At 39.0% G+C, this 24469-nt stretch overlaps 1 protein-coding gene and 1 long non-coding RNA gene across 3 annotated transcripts; one reads left to right on the top strand and one right to left on the bottom strand.

Moving 5' to 3' along the window:
* Positions 1 to 984: 984 nt before the first annotated feature.
* Positions 985 to 8002, top strand: LOC148067799 (uncharacterized). The gene is made up of 3 exons (XR_015713225.1): positions 985 to 1057; positions 1633 to 1804; positions 7944 to 8002. It is a non-coding gene; the product is annotated as an uncharacterized LOC148067799 (long non-coding RNA).
* Positions 7682 to 13700, bottom strand: vgll2a (vestigial-like family member 2a). 2 transcript variants are annotated; one of them, XM_087805869.1, is made up of 4 exons: positions 13522 to 13700; positions 11166 to 11427; positions 8468 to 8944; positions 7682 to 7761 (listed from the first exon to the last, which is right to left on the bottom strand). In XM_087805869.1, the coding sequence occupies exons 1-4, from the start codon at positions 13597 to 13599 to the stop codon at positions 7700 to 7702; spliced, it is 879 nt and encodes a 292-aa protein (XP_087661995.1). In that variant the 5' UTR covers positions 13600 to 13700; the 3' UTR covers positions 7682 to 7699. The 2 variants fall into 2 exon arrangements, with proteins under 2 accessions (XP_087661995.1, XP_087661996.1); XM_087805870.1 differs by lacking the exon at positions 7682 to 7761 and adding an exon at positions 7894 to 7945.
* Positions 13701 to 24469: the final 10769 nt, after the last annotated feature.

Below are 24469 nucleotides of genomic sequence, written 5' to 3' on the forward strand. Positions count from 1 at the left end.
GAGATCTTCTGATCTTTAACCTGCGAGCACAGTTTTAAAAAAGATCCCAAATCCTCCTAAACTACCTGTTTCCTCCCCTCCAGCTGCACCCATAGATCACCTGTCCATCCAGATTTGCTTGTCTTCACACCTCACCAATCACTCCTCATCTCCTCCTTCTTCTCCTCCGCTCGCTTAGTGTTCCATTAGGAACACACACATGGACACACACACACCCCGAGGCTCGTTGGTGGCTAATGCTTGTGACACTCGGGCAGGAAGTTGGGGGCGATGCTCTCAAGGTAGGGTTCGTCTCATGTTACCTGTCCAGGTAGGTCTGTTTGTTTAGTACTACCTCCCACCGGTCCAGAGTTGTTCAGGTGTGTCTTGGTGCATTGAACAACATCCATGATTACACATTTTGATCAATAAATTCTTTCTGCGTCCAGACTAGTATTTCCCAACATGCACCTCTCCGGGGGATCTGCTGGAACTGACCACCAGTATTTATTTTACCCCCCCACCACCCAACCCAGCTGAAGTTTCTGGCAGCCAAACCTTAACTAACAAGAACCGCAGCTGTGTCTTTCCATCCATTTCAGACCTCAAGTCTAGGTTCTGACAAGTTGTTGGGTCATTTAAATGATTTTCTACACACCTTGTCACTAGCTTTGCTTTCTTAGTTCTCATTTAACACAGTTAAAGTTAGTATGATAGAATGGAATTTATATAGAATATATAAAATGTATATTATATAATATATATATATATATAATATAATATATATATATATATATATATATTATATATATATATATATTACATATATATATAAGCAAATTACGTTAAAGTGATCTTTAACCGTAAATGTATTTTTTATTATGCTGATTAAATACTTTATTTTTAATAATTTATATTCATGTTTATAAAAATTATTTACACGTAAACGACTCATTACCCATGATGCTTTGTTCCAGGAAATAGCATTTCATTCGTGATGTGCTTCTTAGCGAATTATTTTTGCAAGTTATTTAAAATGAGATACAACATCACGCCTGAAGACAGTTTCGGCACTTCTGTAAGTCCACTTGAATTATTAATACGATACTCTTTACTTTACCGACATTAAAATGTATCAATATTTTATCTTAAATATTCCTTCTTCTGTTTTATTCATATTATTACTCGTATAATTTTATTTTCACAGTATTTATATATTGTTATAAATCAATCAGCTTCACTTTAGATTATTCAAATACATGTTAAATACTTATTTTCTTTTTTTAAAGAAAAAAAGCTTACAAATAAGGAACCTATTTAGCGTGTGATTTATTTTTAAAACAACAAGTGGTATTCGTTTATAAAATATTACTGTCTCCCTTACGTAATAATAAAGAATGTACATTCCAATATGAAATAACTTTACTACGTTTTATTATAAAGGCTCTTGACTCGAGTTCCTCTCCACACAGTACTATTTTTAAATAATGCATGATACGTATTATAATGTTTAACAATATTATATTCACTCATTTCTAAAGGATATTGCACCATTTTATAAAGATTTTTAATGGATATTTCTAGTGCTTCTTTCTCCACTTTCAACAAGTTGTTTACCGCATTCTGTCTATCATTCTGTCTTTGTTCTCACAGGAAATGTTGGGAATTTCTGGAGAAAAGATTCACTCTCCATTGTTAAAAGGCCGATCCGCTCCGTCTCTCCTGTAAACAGACATGAAGGTATAAGAAACCTGATCGGCTCACTTAGCTGCTACGACAGCAGAGATCACACAGGCGCGCGACGATGGAGGTCAAGAGGACGCAGGTACAAGCAGAGAATTTTCTTCTTTGGGTCTGCACAACACTTCATGGAACATGTAAGACACAAAGATTGATGGTGTTAGTGTCACATCTTGAATCTTGAGTCAAAGTAGGAACAAAAAAAGCTAACATAGGAATTCAGATTTAGGATTTTGTTTAAATGATTAATTAAAGAAGCACATTTCAATTAAAATCAAATTAAAATAACCTGATTGATACTTGGTATCACTAAGATGATGGAGTCTAAGTAGATATCTCTTGAGGCCGGAAAAACCTAAGCAACCAGGTGACATCCTCTTATTTCTCCGGTGGTCAACGTTACTCAAGTCTTAACTTGTCATATGTCAACGTCCCTGAGGAGTGTTGAGAAGTCAGCCAGTGACTGAAACCAAAACAAAGCTGAAAATCTCTACCTGAGATCTTGTTTCTTTCTTCCTAACGTCTCTAGATTTGTATTATCATTCTTTATATTGATATTTTACTCAGTGTTTATTCGCCAAAGATAAACCTAAACATATCAGTTTCCATGATCCTATGAGTTTAAAAAATAATGTGAAAAGTTGAGGGTTGATCTGCTTGACCCCTGTATCTGAATCAGAATGTTCTGATCCACCAGTGATAATTTACCCAAAATTCAACTTTTACTCATTTTCTACTCACCCTCATGTCGACTAAGGGTTGGGATTATTTTCAGAGTAATCTGTTCCTTTTTAGAGTTATAGACAAAAATGTTTGTTCATTTTAATGTAGCGACTGCAGCTCAGTTGTCTTGATCTTCTTCCAAATAACTCCATACTGCTCGCCTGTAACATCCCTCTTGGTTTGAAGCCACATGATGAATTGTTCCTTAAAAAAATAAACAAATAAAGTCTCCAGTCTCTCAGTGTAAATCTTGCTCACTGACACTCTCAATGTGTTTCAATGAGGAAACACTTGAAGCATGAGCTGAGAGACTTGAAGCTTCTGCTAAAAAAAAAGCTCCAGTCGCTACATTAAAATGAATAAATATTTTTGTCTTTAACTCTAAAAAAGAACATATTACTGTGGAAATAATTCCAACCCTTAGTCGTCACGAGGGTGAGTAGAAAATGAGAGAAATTTTAATTATGCGTGAAGTATGACTTTAAGGTCCAAACATTCCAATATCACGACGGTCCAATAGTTACTGTATCTATTTAAAAGAAGACAAAATAAAATTCAGAGAATGTTAAACTCCACACAAATGGTAGACCAAAACCCTGGATAGATCTTAAATCTTCAGGTGGTTCATTACCACTTGGCCATCTCAAGAGGAAATGTTGAATTGTGTTCTTTAAAAGCGCTATATAAATAAATATTACTTAATTACTTACTTACTTTATTTAGAGGTCATATCTAGAGTCAGACATTTGATCGAAGTCAGCAAAGTTATTGAAGAATCCCTTTTAAATCATGATCTCCTGCCAAGATGCTTCGGTCCAAACGATCGACACGGGGCGCCGACAGCCACTCGTTTCATTTAAGTGTCTGAAGCATGTGTGCTGTTAATGTGCGGTACATGTGAAGTGTGTGCACACGAATGTGGTGGCAAGTTGCACCGCAGCTCAGAGGAATTAACAGGCTTCGAATTCCTCAGCGGACTCCCAAAGACCTCTGGTGGTCTGATGAGTGAAGTGGTAAAGTGGCTCTTTGCACTTGGGGTGGTGCTGTTGTCGGTGTCACACAAGTAAATTCTGTAACTTGTTGTCCAAGATTGATCAATGTAAACTGCATTCAATGAGATTGTTAGCTCGTAGCTGCCGTCAAAAGTTTTAGTTCCGGTAAAGAGAAGTGAGACTTTAAAAGTGATGCTCTAATCACTACACTTGGTGTGATCAGCAGAATTCCTTATTAAAAGACGCAAAAGGAAAAAAGACAAAATATCGACAGGATAATCCACTGTGTTAAGTTGAATGTGCTTCTGGTCTTTTGTGGCACGATTAAAGAGCCACTCTCGTCCTTCACCTATCGCTGCTCCTCCACGCAATTAGCGGCGCTGGCTCGTCTGCCGCGGCGCCGGGTCCTCAAGTAAGGCTTTGTGAAAACAACCTCTTGTTTTTTTTTTTTCTCGTCCTGGTTTTTGTTTTTAGAAAAAGAAATAGGTGTCAAGCAGAAATGGGAGAATCACGGCCGTTCGTCTGTCATCACCGCAGTCGGATATTTATATGAATCTACAGCTGAATCATTATACATGTGTTAAACACGCATAATAAAGATTTATTTATCACGTCACTGAGTATAATTTCTTATTCCAGAGCACCTCAGGTCAATATTTTGTCAACTTCGCCCTGATATTTTCCTCGTCTTTCAGATGAATATTCAAAGAACACAACATTGGCAGATTCCATTGAAGGGACCTGAGTCGTCCTTAAGTCCAGACCGCCTTTCATCAGCCTGTCTTCCTTTTTTCGAAAATCTCTCCTTCCGTTCTCTTTATTCAAGGCGCTCTCAATTGACGTACTCCTTCATGTCCCCCTCCTCATCTCTGCTGTTGTAGGTGAGGGTTGTGTCACGACAACTCCCCGGATGTTCTGGGTTCTGGTTCCCATTGAGTTTCTATTATTTGCAAAAGTTTGCAAGTGGCTTTTGGACGAACAAGATGTAGATTTGCTAAAACGGTCTTGCGTCTTTCATGGTTATCTTCAACATGACTTTTACTCTTTTTCTCAGCCTCTGTTTAAATGTTAAACATTTAAATCTCAGTTCCTTATCTCAAACACCGGCATCTTCATTGGTCACTATATCAAGATGATAATGACCTGCTTTGATACGATCCAGCAGGCCACACAAGATGACTTGACGGTAGTGTTTTGTGCCTTAAATGAAAGTGCTTTGATCACAACAAAACTTTACCTTTTTCAAAAGATGCTCATAACACTTTGCTCGTCATCACCATAAAGAAATCTCTCAGACTTTTTACGACTCCAACCTTTATTTACAATTACAGCAGCATTTTGCTGAAGTATTTTTTATTATTTAACAGCCAAAATGTACAGTGGAATAGAGAGCGTTGCACAACATGTTCTATGTACTATAGAGATGGAGTGTTGCATGCTGGAAGTGTTTAAAAACAGTATGGATTCTGTTTTAGATCACAGTTTCACTTGAATAATAAGAAGACACACACACACACACCAACATGTGCACACACAGGAAGGACCTTGACTAGCTAAACCCTGTCGGCCTAACTTTCAACTTTAATAATTTCATATAAAACATTTTGAAAAGAAACCAACAGTTTTGTTCAAAGAACAGCCTTGTGTGTACATTTCCCAATATGAGAGCAATTGAGAACCATGAATGGGTTTTTCTTTTTCTGTTGTAGATGCATTTATTGATTTGAAAAAATGCTGGCGCTACAGTATAGCCGTCGCTGCTCAAACGAACAATAGCCTGAAAGGTCTTTGGAATAGGTGTCGCTACGAGATGTGATTTCAGGGCCTTTTTGGTTTTCTTTTTGTATAATTTGTGATAAATGTCAAGAAGTCTCTAAAAATGCAACAAAACTTTTTATTAACAAGAACCTTTTAGATCTTTTGAACGGTTGATTTGCTAAGAAAAGCAAAATGAAAGCAAGTTAATGATATACATTTTGAAAAATATTACCCTAGCAGTCTCATGAATTTGAGACACTTCGTTATTTAACACATATGTGAGTGAGAAGTTTAGACTTAAACCTTAAAAAAAAAAATCCTCAATTGTCAAACTCATGCCTGGTGGGCCAAGTTTGGCCTGCAAAGGGATTCTATGTCGCTCAAAATTGTTGGGTAAATGGATTTAGTGTTTCCAGTGTTATTAGGAGAATCCCCGCAATTTAAGTGAAACACATTTGTTTATACTTTTATTCCCTGACTATTAAATAAATATAATACCCATAAATATAGCTCTACCAGTGACTTGGTGATGATGGTAAGATTTTGCTTCAATAAACATTGATTGTATTAGAGTTCATTGCCTCCCTAGTAACTTTGTGCCATTCAACACGATTCCAACTGGATTTCACTTCACTCTCATATTCTTAGATGAGTTGTAGAATATCTGTGCGTCCATTAGCTCCGAGACATCTTGGCGTGATGATAACAATTTCCTGCAACAGTGAATGAACATTTATTGAAAAAATGTGAATAGCATCAATGGCTGTCTCCGGTTCGGTCGACATTCAACTAATGCGTGAGTTGTTCAGTTTTGGAAAAACATGTTGGTTCAGCTTAATGAAGGACTGTAAAAGAATAAGGATCTAAAAAATAGTTGTAAAATGAATAATTTTGGGAGAAAAAATGACATTGTTTACATCAGAAAATATTATTCTCTCTATTATTCAGTCAGAAAGTGCAACACAGTGTGATCTTGCATTTAAGCTGAAGTTCCACTTTATGTCACTCTTATCTCTTAAATCACCAATAACTGTGTCGTCTTCACTGATAGTATCATATTGTATGTTTAAGCACAAGTATGGAAAACTGCAACACATCATAAATATTAATTTAGAAATGATATATTATTTGTCATTCTTTATTCAAACAACTCATTAATACTCAGGCTTTCATTGTTTCTTTTTAATCCTAATGAATAGTTTTTTTTACAAGGACTCAACAAATGTGCACCCTCACATACACTCAAATTAGTTTTTGGCAGTTGTTGACATTGTTGAATGTGTGTGTCCTCTGTTGCCTTCCCTTATTTCATGCCAGTTGTCCCAGCAGGGCAGGACTCAACCCCTCTAAATGCCCCCTTTATGAAGTTCTTAGGCCTGCTCCACACACTGCACAGTGTGTGTGTGTGTGTGGGTGTGTGTGTGTGTGTGTGTGTGTGTCTGTGTGTGTGTGTGTGCGTGTGCGTGTGTGTGTGCTCAGGGTTGAAGAGCAGTTGTCGTTGACAGCTGCATAGGAGCAGGGAGAGAAAAGAGTCAAGTGGCTTCAAATAGCCGTCGTTCTCCTCATTCATCAGAGAACCCTTCTCCGCGTCTGCCCTTCTATCGGTGTTAAGCCCACATTTGTTTTGTTAACAAAGTCATGCTGACTTAAAAAAAGACTTCCTTCAAAATCGGTCATAACCTGAGCGTTCAGGCCACGCCAAATGCAACGGTCTTAACAAGGTTGTGTCGCGCACTGCAGGAATGCAAAGGAAAGAACCGACTCTGGTGGTTCACTGTCAGAAAAGTTGTGTTTTAAAATTAGAAAGAATGTGCTAAAATCCTTACGACCCATACTGCGGATTAAATTGTACAAACACAGATCCGTTTCCTCCCAGCAGAGAAGTAGTATTTTCAGTTTAAAGGTTACTTGCTGAAGGTTGGCTAATTAAAACAAGTTGTTTCACTTCCCTTAAATTCTTTAATTTAATCTTAAAAGGACCAAGAATCTAACATGTAAAAATCATAAATAGTACCCAGAATTTAAAGTAAATCAACAAATCTTTTTTTCTTACAAGTCAAAGCACATGGTAGTCAACTCTCTGCAGCACCGAAACGATACCTTTTTTAAAACATTTTGTTACACATTTAGTTTGCGCGAGGCCTGTCATTGGAACATCAGAAACACACTTATATCTGTTCACATGTATTTACATACGTACAGAGGTCGGGCCTGAGCCCCGGACTAGAGTGTTGGTGAGCGTCCACCGACATTGATTCTTGCTGTGTGGCTTCCTTGAATACGACCTCTCCTCTAGCCATAACACTCCTGGGGTCTGTAGTCCAGTTGTCTGAGTGTTGCAAAGTCCTGCCAAGAGCTTGTCTTCGGAGTTCGACAACACGTGTCTCTGTCCGTCTATCTCGCAGTCTGTTTTACATCAGGAATGTCTTCCCTGCCTCTAAGACTCTTTTGTCCGCAGCCGTCAAAATATCTCCTTGTCCCTGCGATGCTTTTCTTTTTTTTTGTTTTCAACTCAGCAGGGCCGCGCTGCTGCTGCCGGGGCCGCTGCGCAATCCAGCGTAACACAGAGCTGCAAGTAGACCAGAAGATGTTACAAATATCTATTGATGTTGGTCTCAGTCACCAGAAGAGAAGAAAAGTGGCTTCAAGGAGGAGAGGAAAGGTGCGAGAGAGGGAGGGTGGGGGGGTAGTGCTGACTCTCAGAAGTCTCTAAAACCAATACAAATCCTTGGTTTTGTCTTGTGCTTGCAGACCTAAGAGGACAGCGAAGAAAGGGAAAGAAAAGAAGCAGGAAACGAGAGATTAGGAGGTGCAAAACATCTTGAGGAGGAATCGCTGCAGGCTGAAGCGAGCGGCAGAAAAGGAAGATGACAGCTGGTGTTGAAAGTGCAGATTGACAAGTGGTCGAAAAACTACTGGTGGTAAGTTGATCTGGGGTAAATGGATCTTCAATTAATTCTGGGTTTCACACATGCTGCCTTTTAATCAGGAATGAATGTTTTCTATTCCCCGCGGTCGACGATAACAATTAGGTTTGGTCGACGGCTCAGCTGATCTCTAGAGTTAACAGATCTATAATGATGGTCGTCGCAGTGACAGACAGGATTTAGCCAATCTGAGCGTCAATCATCCCAATTTCAATGAAAAGATTTACATCCACTCAAGTTTAATCACAAAGTTTAAAGCACAACACTCATCTTAGTAATCTTAACTGTGATAGAAGATCAGTCTCTCCGCCTCTACTCGAGCGTCATCAATACAGTTAAGATTCTTACCTGAGTCCATATTCAGTCCTAACTCGGATCCTGCGCCGGTAAATGTCCCGCTCCAGGCTGACCCCGTCCCCGTCTCCCCTTTCCCCCCAATGTCACACGGCGAAGTGCTGGTGCTCGGCACTGAACTGCTGGAGGTGAGGCGGTGATGCGACCGTACCGACGGCATCAACAGTGAGCCGTAACGCGGGTCGTACGCGGCGCCGTACATCTCGTGCATCCCCGGGCGAGAGTAGGTCGAGGCCTGGCTTCCTATGGGGCCCCCGAGCGAGTAAGGGTGGTGATGGTGATGGTGGTGGTGGGACGGGTGCCAGGAGTCCGGGCTGGGCTGGTGCAGGTGACTGTGAGAGTACGGGTCCCCGGGAAACGAGATGTCCGAGTGGGGCGATGAGAGGGCGCTGCTGAGGGAGGAGGACGGCTGGTACGAGCTGTTCCAGAAGGATGCTGGGAAACTTCTTTGGCTCATTGGGAATGATCCTTCTGCAAACACAGACGTTGAAACGGGTGGTTTTGAGATATTCATCAAAATGAAGTCCCAGCTTGAAACATTTTTATGATTTTAAATCACAAGAGACATCAAGATGTTTTCCAGATTAAATGGAGAAAATTAGGATTCTCGCTGCCTGAAAACATTTATTCAAGTTTAATGGTTTCTACATTTACTTTGATATGTTTCTTTACCCAACCATATTTATTAAAATCCTCTTGCAGGGTACAAAGGATGAGTTAGCAAGTCAGATGTGGCACCCGGGGCTTGAGTTTGACACCCGTGCACTACATTTCTCTGGTGGGTGTGAGCGGTTGTCGGTCCGTCCGTGATGGACGGGCGACTCCAGATATGTTGGTGACTCGATGGTTATTTCATGGCAACATAACTAACTTGATAAAGAAACAACATGAGCCTGAACGTATAGTTGAATGTTTCATGACAGATGTCACAGAGTCGCCCTGTGCATGTTGATATTTGCTTGACATTCTTTGTGCTGGCTGTGCCGTCCAGATATTCCCGCCTGGTTAGCAAACTACATGGATCAGCTTTCACGTCGAACCATTCACACAGAGTCACATCTCAGGAAAGCTAAGAAATAACACTTTTGTATCACACAGAGACGATCAATGGACATTTTCCTGATATTGTCAGTTGTTGAACAGTGAAGACAAGCTTACATGTTTCATGTTCTCCAAATACATTCTGTAAAAATGTCTTTGCCGGGAAAGTTTGGCGGTACAGAGAGAAGCCTCTGCCTATTGTGAAGTGACCGCTGATGGAAGTTTGTCACTCAAGGACAGACAATTTTATTTCATTTTTTTCTTATTTTCATAAAAGTCTTCAGTGGTTGTTGAAAAAAAGGAATTCCAATGTGGGAATCTTTTTGTTTGGCGATAGAGAGGCTAAAGAGTAAACAACACACTGATCCAAAACCAAGCATGCCAAAGAAAATGTAAGTTTTATTTCAAATCAAACTCTATTTAGCTTTACAAATACAGTATAATTGAAACCATATGGTTATAAGTCTGGTTTTGTAGGTAAAGCTCAAAGTGTATTTGTAATTATTCATTATTTATGTTCTTTTTAGCTGCTGATCATTCTTCACGACTTGTTATTATTTGAACTTACACATTACACTATTCATATTCATGCTTTTTTTAATACAAATATATCTAAAAGATATATAAATAATATAACCTAAATTATTTAATTTGGCAAAGCTCGTCAGGCATTTTCCCAAAATGTAGCCGCAAAAATGATAATGAAGGGACACAAGTACATCAAAGTGTATCGGAGAAATGTTACTTTCATTCTTTAAGCGGCGTTTAAGCACAGAGTAGATTTCAGTTAAGAGCAGCAGAGGGGTTGAAGCCTTGACCTACTCTTAGAGCACAAAAAACATGTCTGCTTTGTCTATAGATTACCAAAAGTAAGATGTCTAACAGAGGTCTTGTGATTTGATGGCTGCGCTATATCCTTGTACTTGAGCTCACTTTGTCTAATTGACCATTTGATGAGCCGAACATTTTAGAGCAAACGTGAACAGTATATATCGTTTACACACTGGCTTGAGGTTAGCTCTGGTAGATAGCGAGGTGGTTTTATGAATCACACGAGAAAGATTGCCGATCAAAACATAAATAAAACTAGTTATTAGACTTTTGAATTTTGAAAGTAACATACAAGCGAGAAAGTTGGGACAACCCTTTAGTAACTCGTTACCTTTGAAAAGCAATTTCATGTTTCCTTAAATAGCACAAATGTACAACAGTACAGCAGAGGTTTTTTTTTTAAAGAAATGACAGAAGCAACATCAAAATTGTAAGAGTTATTTGTTGGGTAGTTTAGTCTTTTTTATTTAAGTATTTAATTTTTTATTCTACGTAAATAAATAGAAAAATCTGAAATAATGAGAATATTTCATAAAATAAAGGCTAAAGGTTGTGGTATATAATGTTTACTGTAGATTCAATTTTGAATTTCCTCCCTCCTGGTGTATCAGTGATTATTAGATTTTATTTATGAGGTTTTCTACAAATGCATCAGAGAATGAAAATGCCAAGACAGAATTCCTAGTGCGTATTTATCTCGGATGATTTCATCCTTTTATTCAGACTTTGCTAATTAAAACAAAACCTTGATGGTGGATGTGGAATGATTTAGTCCATGGCGACAACAGAGATACTTTCACACTCTCACTCGCACACACACCTCTTACGGCCTTGTGGCTGGTCGAGGGGGGGTACGCCGTCGCCTGGCTGAGCGCTCGGCTGAAGTGCTCGTCCACCACCGCGCTGATGTCGCCCTGGAAATACGTGAAGAGGACGCAGCGCGAGCTCAGGTACTCGGCCCCGGGCGGCAGCTCCTTGTCCTCCTCCTTTATGGCGGGAGGCCCCGGAGGACCCTGGGGACCCAGCCGGCTGCTGCTGCTGCTGTCCTGGGGGTCTTGCATTTTAGCATACAAGGCCAATTTCTGGACAGGAGGGAGGCAGACGTGGTGACTATTTTTGTGCGGAAGGTTTAACACACTCACAATGACCTTTGACTTCCGAGGCTATTTAGGACCGTCACAAGTGTCTTTAAAAATGATTGAAGCTACGAGCAGACGTATAATAGCCTTACTAGTCATTAACAATTAACTTTGTTATTCTCTGAAACTTCTCTGAAAAAATGTTTGACCTAAGTTGTAGGTTGTATTATTATTAAACCTTAAATTACAAGCAGAAAGTGTATATACATTAATATAATTTATAGAATATAGAAAAAAATCTGAAATAATTAAAAAGTTCTTTCTTTATAGTCAATATATAACTATTTTTTATTCTGAGAGCAACATTTTATGTTTAATGATACAATACTTAAGGGTCAAATATACTGACTTAAAACAATATTTTAATTTTATATATTTAGTTTTTTATTTAACATAAATTTCTTTGAAAATATGGTAAATTATATTTACACATTTAATAATTTAATCTCCACATGTGCACAATATTTAAATGTTCTACTTGTCTTCCATATTTACTGTTACAGCAGGAATCGTGATTAAACTTTAATTTTCAATGGTCAAATATTCAAGGAAGTGTATCTTTGTTAAATGTATTTCTGTTTTTTCTTTCACATTTTCAAAATTTAAATTTGAATTTAATTTAGAATATTTGTTTTTACTTCTTTTATTTATAACATATAATTTAAAACATTGATTATTGATGAACAACATGAGGAGCTAATTGTTCTTAACATTTCATTTGTAATTGTATTAAAAGTGAGTGACTAGTGACTGATTGTTATTGCAGGGCGAGCGCACGTACAGTGGGACGGCTGCTGCGTGTCTGCAGGATCTGCTAATCCTCGGGGGTTTTTACGTGAGTTCTGACACTATGTGAAATATTCCTGGATGTTGACCGAGAGTTTTTTAAGTGAGTGAGAAACGGAATCCTCAGGCACGAAAACCTCGCTCTCACACGCGCTAATGCGGCTGGAAAAAAAAGTACATCAGGATGTTTGGGATGCTTGGTTGTGCCCAAGCAGCCGATCGGCCACACGCTCGCAACACTTTGAGTGACAACCCAGAGATATGTATTCAGACAGAATAATATAACGGGAATACACTTTATGAATATAATCATCTGAGTCCACGAGAATGGAAACGACAAACAAATTGTTGTTGTCAATAATAACATTTTGATTTCACAGAGTACCATCACTTTTATATCGTCATTAAACACAAAATTGTAAAATGAAAAAAAAACATTTTTTTTGTCTTTTAAATGTATAACTTTGAATTTTCTTTGCTAGTTAGTTTTAATATTACTGCAGTAATGTTAACCAGGAAATACCTGTGTGTTCCCATCTTATTTTATAGTACTTTTTATCATCAGTTTAAACTCTTTAAAACGTTACTTTTTCATTCTTATGTAGATTTCATCCGAACATTTTCCTCAAATCCTTTTGTATGAAATAGTTTATAGCTTATTCTATTGTTTTGAATATGACTACCGATAATAAAGATTAAAACAAGATTATTTTATTCAGAATAGTGTTTAACTTTACTAATGCCTATTTTCAAAATGATTTCTAATAACAACAACTCGCCATTAAACAAGTCGAACTTGATGCTTAAATATTGATAACTGTGCTATTATTATTATTATAAGTCATAACATCACAACACCTACACTTTTTATTTAGTATAGCAACTCGAGCTCGCTGCAGCCCTGGCTAGCAAGTTCACCTTGATTTAACCCACTCTTGTACAAATGTAATAATAATCATCTATACATTGGCAATACACTGACGGTACTTAATAATAATAATAATAATAATAATAATCTCTTTGTAACTACTGATAAAACAAAGCAAAGTTAACTCATATTGAACTTATTCATAAATTTGAAGCGGCTTCTTCTTTCCGACAATCATCCGTGCAAATGTTCTGTCAGTAATGTGAACTTATTGAGTAGAAATAAGCAGAAAAGTTGTTAAAGTTTGGTGTCAAGGCTGGTGGACATAAGCGTCTTCAGCCTGAAGTTTGTTGGCTAAAGTTTGCCGAGGAAGCTGCTCGTACCTGGTGGTGGTATGGGCTGTAGGAGCTGAAGTATGGCTGAGGGGCGAACACTTGGTACATCACATCCAGGCAGCTCATGGCGAACCGATCACAGCCGAACACTAAGCTTCATTGAGAGTGCAGCTCCGGAGGCAGAAATCCTAAAAAGACGCTGCTGCTCCGAACTGTTGACGCACTGGACTGAGTCCAGACGCACCAGATCTGAAGCCCAGCCCTCCTCCTCCTCCCTTTCCCGCCCTCTTCCCGCTCCACCCAGGCCACCTCCCTCCACTCACCATCCCGACTTCTCCGACGCGTGCTTTAAATGCATGTTTCTTTTTTGTTTTTCCATCTGTCATCCGGCTTTGTTGCATTTATATTCTTGGAAATTAAGTTTCATTTGTTTCCTAATTCACAGCATTGTTCGTCTTTGATTTGAAATATTGAGGATCATCTGTTGTCATCTTCGAGGGAGTTGACATTGTGTTAATCATAATTTAAAATAAGAGGGAGGAAAAAAGCCCATATGTTGTTAAGTTATAATCCTTCAAATTATAACTATGATTTGAATGTGGCCATTAGCTCGACTTTGAGCCACTATTCTATGTTATGAATGTGTATTACTTTTTATGTGGCCCACAAGTCTTTGAACAAGTTTTTTCATCTAAAAAATGAAAATAGTTCATTTTAAAACTTCCAAAAACAGAAAGGTTGACATAAAGATGCTTTATGCTAAAGTTAAACTCTTAGTCTCAAGAACTGCATTTTCATTTATTGTTAATGGTATCAACTACACATACCAAAGCATCCTGCCCACTTGTATGAAAAAGAAGCATCTTATTAAGCGGTAATTTATGTAAAAAAAAAAAGGTTGGATTTTTCACTTTTCACTACAATACCACTTTTTTGTTAACTGTCTATTTTGGCTGACGCGTCCAACAACTGCAACACCTGTTTTCTCCCACAACTGTTTCACAGAAGCAGTTAAATCCCAGAATATCTGCCATTCAAGTGGAACTGGGCTCAACTCTTTGTACTTTGTACAGTCTTAAGTTGATTTCTTGAGTTCCTCTGCAATAATCAAACCATTTTCCCAACTTTTAGTTTGTGTTGTTGTATTTCCAAACACAGCCCTCTACCGGTTCCTGCCACAGGGGGCAGCAAAATGCACCCACACTTGGATATGGTGTCGAGTAGCTCCTAAAAAATGGGAATGTTTGGAATTCGCTTGGGTGTCAGGTGGATCGAGGGAAGGTCAGCAGAGGGACCGTGCGTTCATATCTCTGTGCGTGTGGTATCAGTAGGGGCCACACTTGAGTTGAACACAGGGACACATCCTATTGTGGTGTTTAATACGACAAGATAATCTGTCCCCCGGGAGAGGAAAGTCTGGGCCTCCCTGCTCGAGCGACCCGACCCATGATGAAGCGGCATCATACGATAATCTGACTCTAGTGTTAGAGGCCTCTTGGTATGGAAAGCGCTTCAATATAAAGGCTGACAAAGAGCAACATAATTTCTTTATGTAATCTACAAAATAAGTCAACAGGAAGTGAAATACTGTTTGGGGTCTTTGAGAAAATGTGGGTTGTATAATGTATGACGGTGTTTGAAGACATCAGCTGGTGGCGAGTGTTTATCTGTGCCTCTAACAACGGTAGTGACTCATTTGTCCAAAGCACTATCCGTGTGTGGATATTGATTTATAAAAAAGCAGAAAACAGGAAAATAGTCCTCTGCTTTTCTAACATGAATATGGGTCCATGTTTTTTTGTGTTGCTGTAATCTTGTGCTCTTTTGATGGCAGCTGAGCAGGTGTGCGTCGTTAGAGAAAGCAAGTTGTCCGTCCTTTTTCATCCTTCGACGGCTTTTTTCTACGTGCTGGAGGAGTGCACTGGTTTTTGTTCGGCTGCGTGATGAGAAAGACCTGACCGTGACCCTCCATTAAGCACAAGTCTACCAGTGACTGACCAAGGACAATGTGTGTGTCTGCTTTTATGCATTTGTGTGTTTCCGTGCGTCAATTCTGAAACAGATTTGAAGACTTAAATTGAGTCCTGTCCGGCTGGTAACACTCGGGACCAAATTGCTCACGAGTACACATGGTATCTCAGTTGTATCCTCTTTTTGCCTTTGACAGTTAAAGGGTGTTTACATGAATTTGTCTACAAAAGTTTGACAGAGAGTTTCATTTATCAGCGATATCAGAGATCACACAACTCTACCTACTGCAGTCATAGATGCTACTCCTTCCAAATTTCAGTTTTATGTTTAATATTTCATCCATCTCTTTTCATCGTTTTAGGGCCAACAGCCAAAGCAAAGAGCCCGACTTTCCTCTCTCCATAAACCTCTGTCTGTCCTGGGGAAGTACATGGGTGTTTTCGGTTGAAATGAGAGACACGATCTCGAGTGTTTTGGGTTCCTAGAACCAGTTGCATATCAACCAAATGGCCTCCAAGCAACTGCAGGAATCCACTAGTAAATGGAGACCCGGGTCTTTTGCCTCAGCTTTTTTTTTTAATCCCCCTCGGGATGCTGCATGAATCCATTAGACTGCCAAGGCCTCTGTCTTTGACTGGTGTCTATCCTCCCACAGCATGGACACTATATAGTGTAGTATAGTGGAGAATATTTTGGACCACTGATTCTATTCTAGCTATAACCATTGACTGTAATATGGACGTATAACAAGGATGTAGTATCTCTGACAATTCCCAAATTTGCTGTGACAGCCATCCTGGAAAATAATTTAGTGAAGAGACAGGGTTCAGAAGGACTGAATTATGAGCGGGCAAAGACATTTAGTTCAGGCTACAGTGGCTAATACATGCTCAGTGGTCAGTCAAGCCTGTCACTTGTTAGAATTACAAGAATGTATGTTCATTTTAATGAAGCGAACGATGCTCAAAGGTCTTTGTCTTTATCTTGACGCACTGAACAACAGCCCCTAGAGTTTGAGGAACGAAGACATAGGCTGTGTCCCAAATCGCGTACTTCTGTACTTACACTTAGTATTTTGAGTGCACAAGCGGATCCCAATTAGCAGTGTGCAAAAATGTAGTGCGCAATGAACACAAGCTACGTCTCTGACGATGCGTCTTCAGAGCAGATACCGGCGTAAATGTCTCAAGGAAAAACACTAATTTTACCACAAACCCACACAACAACAATAATAACACAATGAAACCCAACTTAATAACTTGTTTCAATTGGTGAAAAGCACTGTCAAGTGTCGGTGATAGTGCTCTAACTTCCGGTGGCAATCAGCGTTAAAAAGTTAGGTTAGGTAGAACTTTATTGAAATTGTTTAAAATAAAGTAAAATAAAGTTTAAAATAAAGTAGTAGAAGAAGAAGCCATCGAGTCAGCGCGTAGCTGCAGTGTTTGATTTAAGACAATACTGTCGAAAATGCGTGCGATTTAGGACACAGCAATAGTCTTTTCTTTATCAAATCCGCATAAATTGGTATTTTATGCATTTGTATAACTTCCGGATTAGCATTTACAACCTGTGTCTTTAATCCTACAGAATAGAGAAACTTAAACATTGTTTTTGGGTCCTTGGATATACACACTTATGCATTGAATTGTCATTGAATTAGTGTTTGGCCACCAACGAGTATTTTAAGTGCTCATGGCCACATCATTTGACTCCTAGCCCTTGAGCTTAACCCATATGGTCTAGGTCCACATTCCTTTTTTAGGCAGTGCCCGGCTCCGGTGTGGTAGCATACTCCTCGTGTGGCGTCGTAGTGTTTCTTACTCTCTAAATCTGTGTTGTCTGACAAAGATCAAAGTTTCTCATCTTTGCATAGACTTCCTAAACTTAAGGCTTTACACTAAACCACACTGAATGAATCACATTATTAGGAACAGTAACACAAGGACTGACATAGAAATAGCGAAGGGACAGAAAAGGAGCATTAATAATTAATAGAGCAATATAATGACAAGGAACAAGGTCAAAAATGTAATTACTGATTTCAAAAGGACTTTTTGACAACGTCATATTTTCAATTAACCTCAATGCTTATCTTTAGAGACTAAATGTGCCATTAGTCGTATGATAATTACATTTACATTTTTGTATCTTTCTGAAGATAAAGGCAGCATTCAAGATGGCTGCCATATGGGTTTTTTTAAAAGCAAGTGATTTTTTTTTCTTGAAATGTATTATTACACCTGGTAAAGCATGAGCAGGTTCTGAAAGCACGTCTGAATACCCATTTATTTTGTTCCTTTATTCATTTATTTTGTGATGGTTTTTGAAGAATAACATCTGTGGCGTCTTTCCGGTGGAGAATACAACCTTGAAAGGTTCACGGACCGTGTGTTGATGGGATCAAATATTTTTGCAAGTTTGTCAGATGGGGATGAAAAGGCCTGATGTACACATGGCTGAGCTCGATGATGACAGACATGTACATGTAGAAAGAGTGGACAAAGTTAATCACCTTGTTTAGTGAGAGGTGATCAGACAGAAAACAGTTTCCATTATTGAAAGTCATTGACACTGTACAAGTCAATGTTCACAGCACGAAGGCTGTTCTATTTTGTGCTGTCCAAAACCTGGCACTGGGTAAATCACATATTTTGGCTAGCCACCTCTGTCAAAAATAATTCCTGTAAATATTGCTGTTTCAAAAAAGACAGACTGGTGTAAGGTTTCTAGTACAGTTAGAATTTAGATGGGTTTATTTTCACCATCTATTTTTCTACTGAAGGTCTGGTCTTTTGGATGAAGATGGATTTGTTTCATAGTTCAACTAAAACTTACTTACTTACTTTCTTTAGAGACTTTATCATAACACCTTGATTGTTTCTTGTTTACCAGAAGAAAGGAATGTTGATTTGAATTTACACCTTATAACCTTACAGAAATCAGAAAACATTTAATTGCCAGTGTTGTAAATACAACACATGAAGTTGAAAACGCAACACAGGAAGTTGAAAACACAACACAGGAAGTTGTTTTGGTGGTGTTAGAATATAAGAATTAAATGATACAATGTTGTGGCTAATTTAGATATTTTTGGGGCCTCCAAGAGGCGCTCTAGTAAGAAGTGCAAGAGTGAGATACACCACAGATGCACACTAGGGAGATGGAAACCATATTTCCGTTGATGCTGGTTTTAAATCAAAGGTAACCAGGGACAGGAGTTGAAAATTAGCACAAGCTATAAATTCTTTATGCATCACATCAACTGCAAACGTATATTGTAACTGTGTTGACTTCATCGTTCCTGACAATTAAATAAATAAATAAAATCAATTCAATGGAAATAAAGATGCTGCATCGGTAAATCGATGGTGAAGACTGCAGTGTAAAACTGATTCGCTCTCCTCCATCTTTCTGTGTAAATATCTCATGTTACAACTTGAACACTTGTGGCTTATGAACATGTTTGGCCTATAAATGTGCTTTTCTTTATGTAGTCGTTGCAGCCTATATTAAGTTGAGCTCTATTGTTCGGGAAGTACTTTTGGTTTCAGTGTCATGCGCCTTCACATTAAGACCGCCTGAATAAATACAAATAGTATTAACTCTAAGCGAGTATCAAACATGTGTCTCGTGATAGTTTTGGATCTTATAACGTACATTTACGATATTATAAATAGCATATCCACGGCTCGGTATCTCGTGTCAAAGCTCGCACCTCCTGCACAAATCTGCAGATCTATTGTTTCAACATGCCCCCGCGCCGCCTCACGGGCCTGCTGCTGCTCCTGTTCCAGGTGCTGACAGGCCCAGCTGTCCACTTCTTCTTGCCCTTGGCTCTCGCTCATTAATTTCAGGCAAAGGCCTCTAAGCAACAGCTCCGCGCCATAGTGACCATACTAGGAAGAGAAATGAACAAGTGGACGACAGTGTTGTGTAGCTGTGAACTGGATTTGAGTGTAATCTGTTATTTTTAATGCAGCATAAGTATTTAGTGTAACTACTACACCTGTTGCTACTTTATGGAATGATCCAACAATTAAAACCACTATTGCCCCATGTTTGACCGACTACTGCTACTGATTCACCGGCTTTCTGCTTTACAGCACTACACTTCTGCTACTTCTATTACTATGAACAAAAAAAATAATATATATGAACATTTATTTGTATTGATATAGTCAACTGGGACCTGAACTTTTGCAGAATTTTATCAATTTTTATTAACTTATATTTTTTGGCATTTCTTCCAAAACTTTCAGAGTACATTTTTGAGACTTCAGAAAATTACATATGTCTGTAATGTTTCTTTGTGTTCACATGATCTACCAAGATATGAACTTTTGGTTTTCCATTTTTTTTTTACTGTTTTCTTTCTTTCTATTATTATTCTTATCTGTTTTTATAAACGTTAATTTTCAGCGATATTTTCCAATTTTCTTAATGAAAAATAGTTTCAGTAACATTTATTTTCACATGGTCCACTGTTGCCATAACTTTGATTTTTCTGCATCTGTACCCATAAAAAGAAATATGTATATATATTTTTGGATTGAAAAAAAAAATCTTCATACTCTCACTGCCCCTGTGTTTAACTACTACGACAACTTACAACATACGCCTCACGCATTAAACGCCTCTTAAAGTAAATGTAAATAAAGTTATACTATTGTTCTGACTACTATTAGCACTTTAACAGCCAATTCTTTTTTTTTTGCTAATACTTCTTTAGTTATTTACATGAATGTTAAAAAACAAACCTAAAATGTTTTATAAAATCTAAATATAATAAATAAATACACTTTATTTCAGAGGTATAATTGTAATTTTAAACAAATATACATGCAATTATCATGACATAGTCAAACTCTTTGTTTGACAGACATACAGAAATAATAATATTTGGGTTAGAAATATTATCTTAAATATGTTAATAGCCTTTACATTTCAGAGATCAGATCATATTCCTCAATAGCATTTTATCCATGCATCCAAGTTTTTTTCTTTAGGCCAATGATTTGTTTTTTCTTGCAAATTACAGATGAAAGATTCTTAAAATTTCAAAGTAATTCCTGCTTCTTACTGGTCCCACGAGTCTCGACTGCGACCGCCCTCTTCAAATGGTTAGGTTGTGGGGATTTGTTTTCATCACGGCACGAGTCTGTAACATAGATTATTGCGTCGAGTCATCGCACCAATGCACCTCCAGGAAATGAATGTGAGTCCTCTTAAGTGATGAGAATGTGTGTGCTGGTGTTAATCACGCCCCCCTCCCCCCTGAAACCTCCCCCCACACCCCTCGCTCTGCAATGTAAATGAGATCGGCTAATGAATGCTTTCTTTCGTCACATACAAGTGCACAGAAACTATGCCATCTATGTCCACCTTGCGTCTCCGTTTACCAGCCCACTGTGCCAGGCATCCAGACTCAATGAAAATATACATAAGCAGATCCTCGCCTGGCATGCTCTCTTAACAAGCTGCAGGAACACTGCGAGGAACGGCTGCTATGCTGCCGGGAATCCTGAGAATCCTTCCACGTAGTCCAACAAGCAATCTGACTGATCACGGGTTAGTGAGCCGTGCTTTTTAGCAGCTCCCGATATTAGCTAGATTTACCTTTTTTATCAGCCTTGAGGAGATGTCGCTCCGGTAATTGACACACATTGGTCAAATTGTCATGCGAGAGTTTCTGCACTTGAGGATTTCAAGGAATGGAAACAATAATATCGATGATATGTACCGCACTCATCTCTTAAAGCTGCCGTCATTGTATTATTCTTTGTGCCATTGCTGTTAATTTAGACTAGAGGTTTCAAGAGGCAAAAACGTACTCGCTCTGTAAATGCAGTTTATTGAACCGTCTAATCCAGGGCTGTCTATAATAATTGTTGACATAAATGATCTCTGCTGTAAATTCATTAAAAGCTTAAGTATAATGTAAGTAAAAGACAATAGTGTGCAATTTTAAAAGAATGTTTTGTAACAAGCTATGTGTGGCATTAAACAAATACCGTGGATGAATTCCAGCTCATCGTCCATCATTAGATGTCGTTCCCCCGTCACAGACAAGTGTGAGCGACACCATAGCGACTTCGAAGCGGCAGCAACGGAACATTCGACAGCTGTCTCTGCTGCCTGCTCAGTTTACTCACAATAAAACTAAGCCACATTGTCTACATAAAATTAGTAAAGAAAAATTACAGAGCAGTCTATAAAAAAAGGAACCTGACCTTGATCAGTTGAAATCCAACACCCGACGAGAATATAAGACAATAAATCCTGGAAGCTACATTTGTTCTATTTCAATGTGAGTGAATGGAGAGACATAGGCAGATATTCCACTCAGATATAACTAAAACATACTTATCGCCTGCACTGTTGTGCACATGAAAGATGCTGATAGCTAACTCAGTTTTATCTATTTATCATATATAAGTTGCGCACTAAATCAGCAAAATAAACGCTACCATTTTTAGAAAAACCTGCATCTTTTTCATTTGTTCGCCATTGTATCATCATTCATTTTCTGTCACACTGTTTCCAGTCTATGCCTCTGATCCTGTTTGTCAGTTTCACAAGCGTTTTTTGGAAGAAGAAAGACTTCTGAAAACCAAACAACCACCCTAAGATTAGCACAGAACCAAACTATCGTCGCTGTAAACTTGAGCTGCGGAGCCTTCTATTATTACCGGCAGCCTGATTCGTTTACGTAACCCCATCTACAGCTCATCAAGTGCAACAGTTTATAAATAATCCCCCACAACCACATAATCCCTCTAACCAAACAGAATGACGGGATCCTTACGATGCTCGCTTGCACGAAAACCTGTTCGATTTCATTCATTCAAGGGTTGTTTTAGGCACAGGAGGCGCCTGAAGGAGTATTTCTCGGACATCACTTTTAAATTGATATTCAAGCTTTCACAACTTGGTCGGGTTTCAACCCACTATTTAGAAACCATGTCTGTGTGTGTGTGTGTTTCTTGCCAAGTGCAGACGATACCGTTACCCACCGGCCGCCCAACCACCGTCTTGCGGTCCTTTAGGATGAGGTCAGACCCCCATTTGTCTTTGGATGTGTGTGTGCACCTGCCTCCAGTGTGACAGCTCTATGAATGTCCTCATGAATCACGAGTCATGTGGCTCCCCTCATCTCCTCTACCCAAGTTAGAAAAGGGCCATGAAGTCTGGCCCTGGATGTGTGTGTGTATGTTTGGCACAGTTAGACACAGCACTGAAACATTAGTAGGCCACCAGAACAACACGGGACGACCCGGGAACTCAAGGATGAAGCAGAGGTCATGTCCAGATTCAGAGAGACTTCATACACTTTATTATGACCATTTATATGGAAATGTCTCCAATACACCAACAAGAACGTTCCAGAGAACATGTGCTCAAATGTGCTCAATTGTCACCATAGTGTTAGTGAGTATCTTAAGGTCTCTCACCACCATGGAGTGAGAACCCCCCTGTCTTCCACTAGGGGCCGTCACAGTGGTTCTGTTAGTTGTTCTTGCTTGAAGGTTTGCCAGGCTATACAATCTTGTGGAAGACGATCGCGCATATAAAGGGTCAGATGAGTTCTGTCTTGACTCTGGCTACTTGGAAACCTCTTTCAAATTCTTCTGTCAGACCTTGAAATTCTCCATTTACACTGGTAGCCCCGTGACTTGGCAACAGCTGACTATTTTAAAACAAGATCTTTGATTGACGATTTAGCAAGGAGTCAGAGAATTGAGTTAAGTGTCTGATAAAGAGTCTTCACTGAGTCAATTGACTCATGGGGGTCATGATGGGGAAGGTTTCAGGCTGAACAAATTAAGGATCCTTTATGCCTATAAACATTTCAGACTTACACGTATGCTTTATTACATGTAATGGCATTTTTCTGGGTGGGTTGGACATCTACTGGGGCTGCCACCCTGTTACCTTTCCTTAGCCATATGTCTTGGTAGCTTTAGATAAAAGCACATTAGGTGGGGGGGTTATTTGGAAAATTATTATTGGCTGTGTTGGGTCTGGATGGGTCTGTACTAGCCCCATGTATGGTAAGATGTATTGTCCTTTAAAATGTCCAATCCGTATCCAAAATGCAGCCAGGCAAATAATTGAAGTGAAGTGCCTGGGACATCTTCCATTTTGGTGTTCACGAACCTCGACATCTCTGGCCTTAGGTTAGGTTTCTTCTTTAGACATAGGCGTACAGGTCACAACTAGATGTTTGGATATGGACAATTTTCTCGATATCTCGTCACACATTTACTCAGCATATAGTATTTTATAGCGTACAGTCAGCTGTAAAAGAAAAATGTAATAATAAAGAAAAGCTGTGTTATAATACATCAGCGTGTTGTACCTAGATATTATTGACGTTTCACGAAGGCCAATTATAGCAAAAACAGCGTCTTATTTAGTGGACTAATTGTCTGCCTCATGGTGTTCTGGTGCATTATGTATCATTTTAACTATCTCCATGCCCCGCCTTGGTCTTCCCGCCTTTCATACCTCCCGGACTAACCTGCCATTGATTAGCTGAATGGGTCTCAAGGATAAAGGGAAAAAAGGGGCATCATCCACATTCTCGTTTCCAGGTGCTGCTTCACAGGCTCCAGACACACGCCTGACAATAAAGAGCTCAGCACTTGTTGCCCGAAATGTATTCCATCTCCAGGGAGCAGGACTCCGGCAGTCGACACCAAAAAGTCATCCAGACCATTCAACGAGCACAAAAGTGGTAATTATACAAGGCAAAACGAAGCGTTTGATGAACATTTCTCACATTTCAGTCCGGCTGGGATTCTTAACTGGAAACATTTTTGTTCCATATCCTTCCTTGGGCCCGTCTGTCTTATGAGGAGGCTGTTAATTAGCTGTTTCTCAATATATCCCGGCGTCTTAATTAATAAGAATCCTCGTCATGTTCTCCTTGTTGTGCGAGTTGTATAGAAATCAAGCATCCGTGTTTTCTGCCCTGCAGAGAAAGGTTAGTTTTGTTTTCAACACGAAGGTTCTCTGTGAATTG

This window comes from Callionymus lyra, chromosome 13, assembly GCF_982586985.1.
Source record: "Callionymus lyra chromosome 13, fCalLyr1.hap1.1, whole genome shotgun sequence".
Lineage (NCBI taxonomy): Eukaryota > Metazoa > Chordata > Actinopteri > Syngnathiformes > Callionymidae > Callionymus > Callionymus lyra.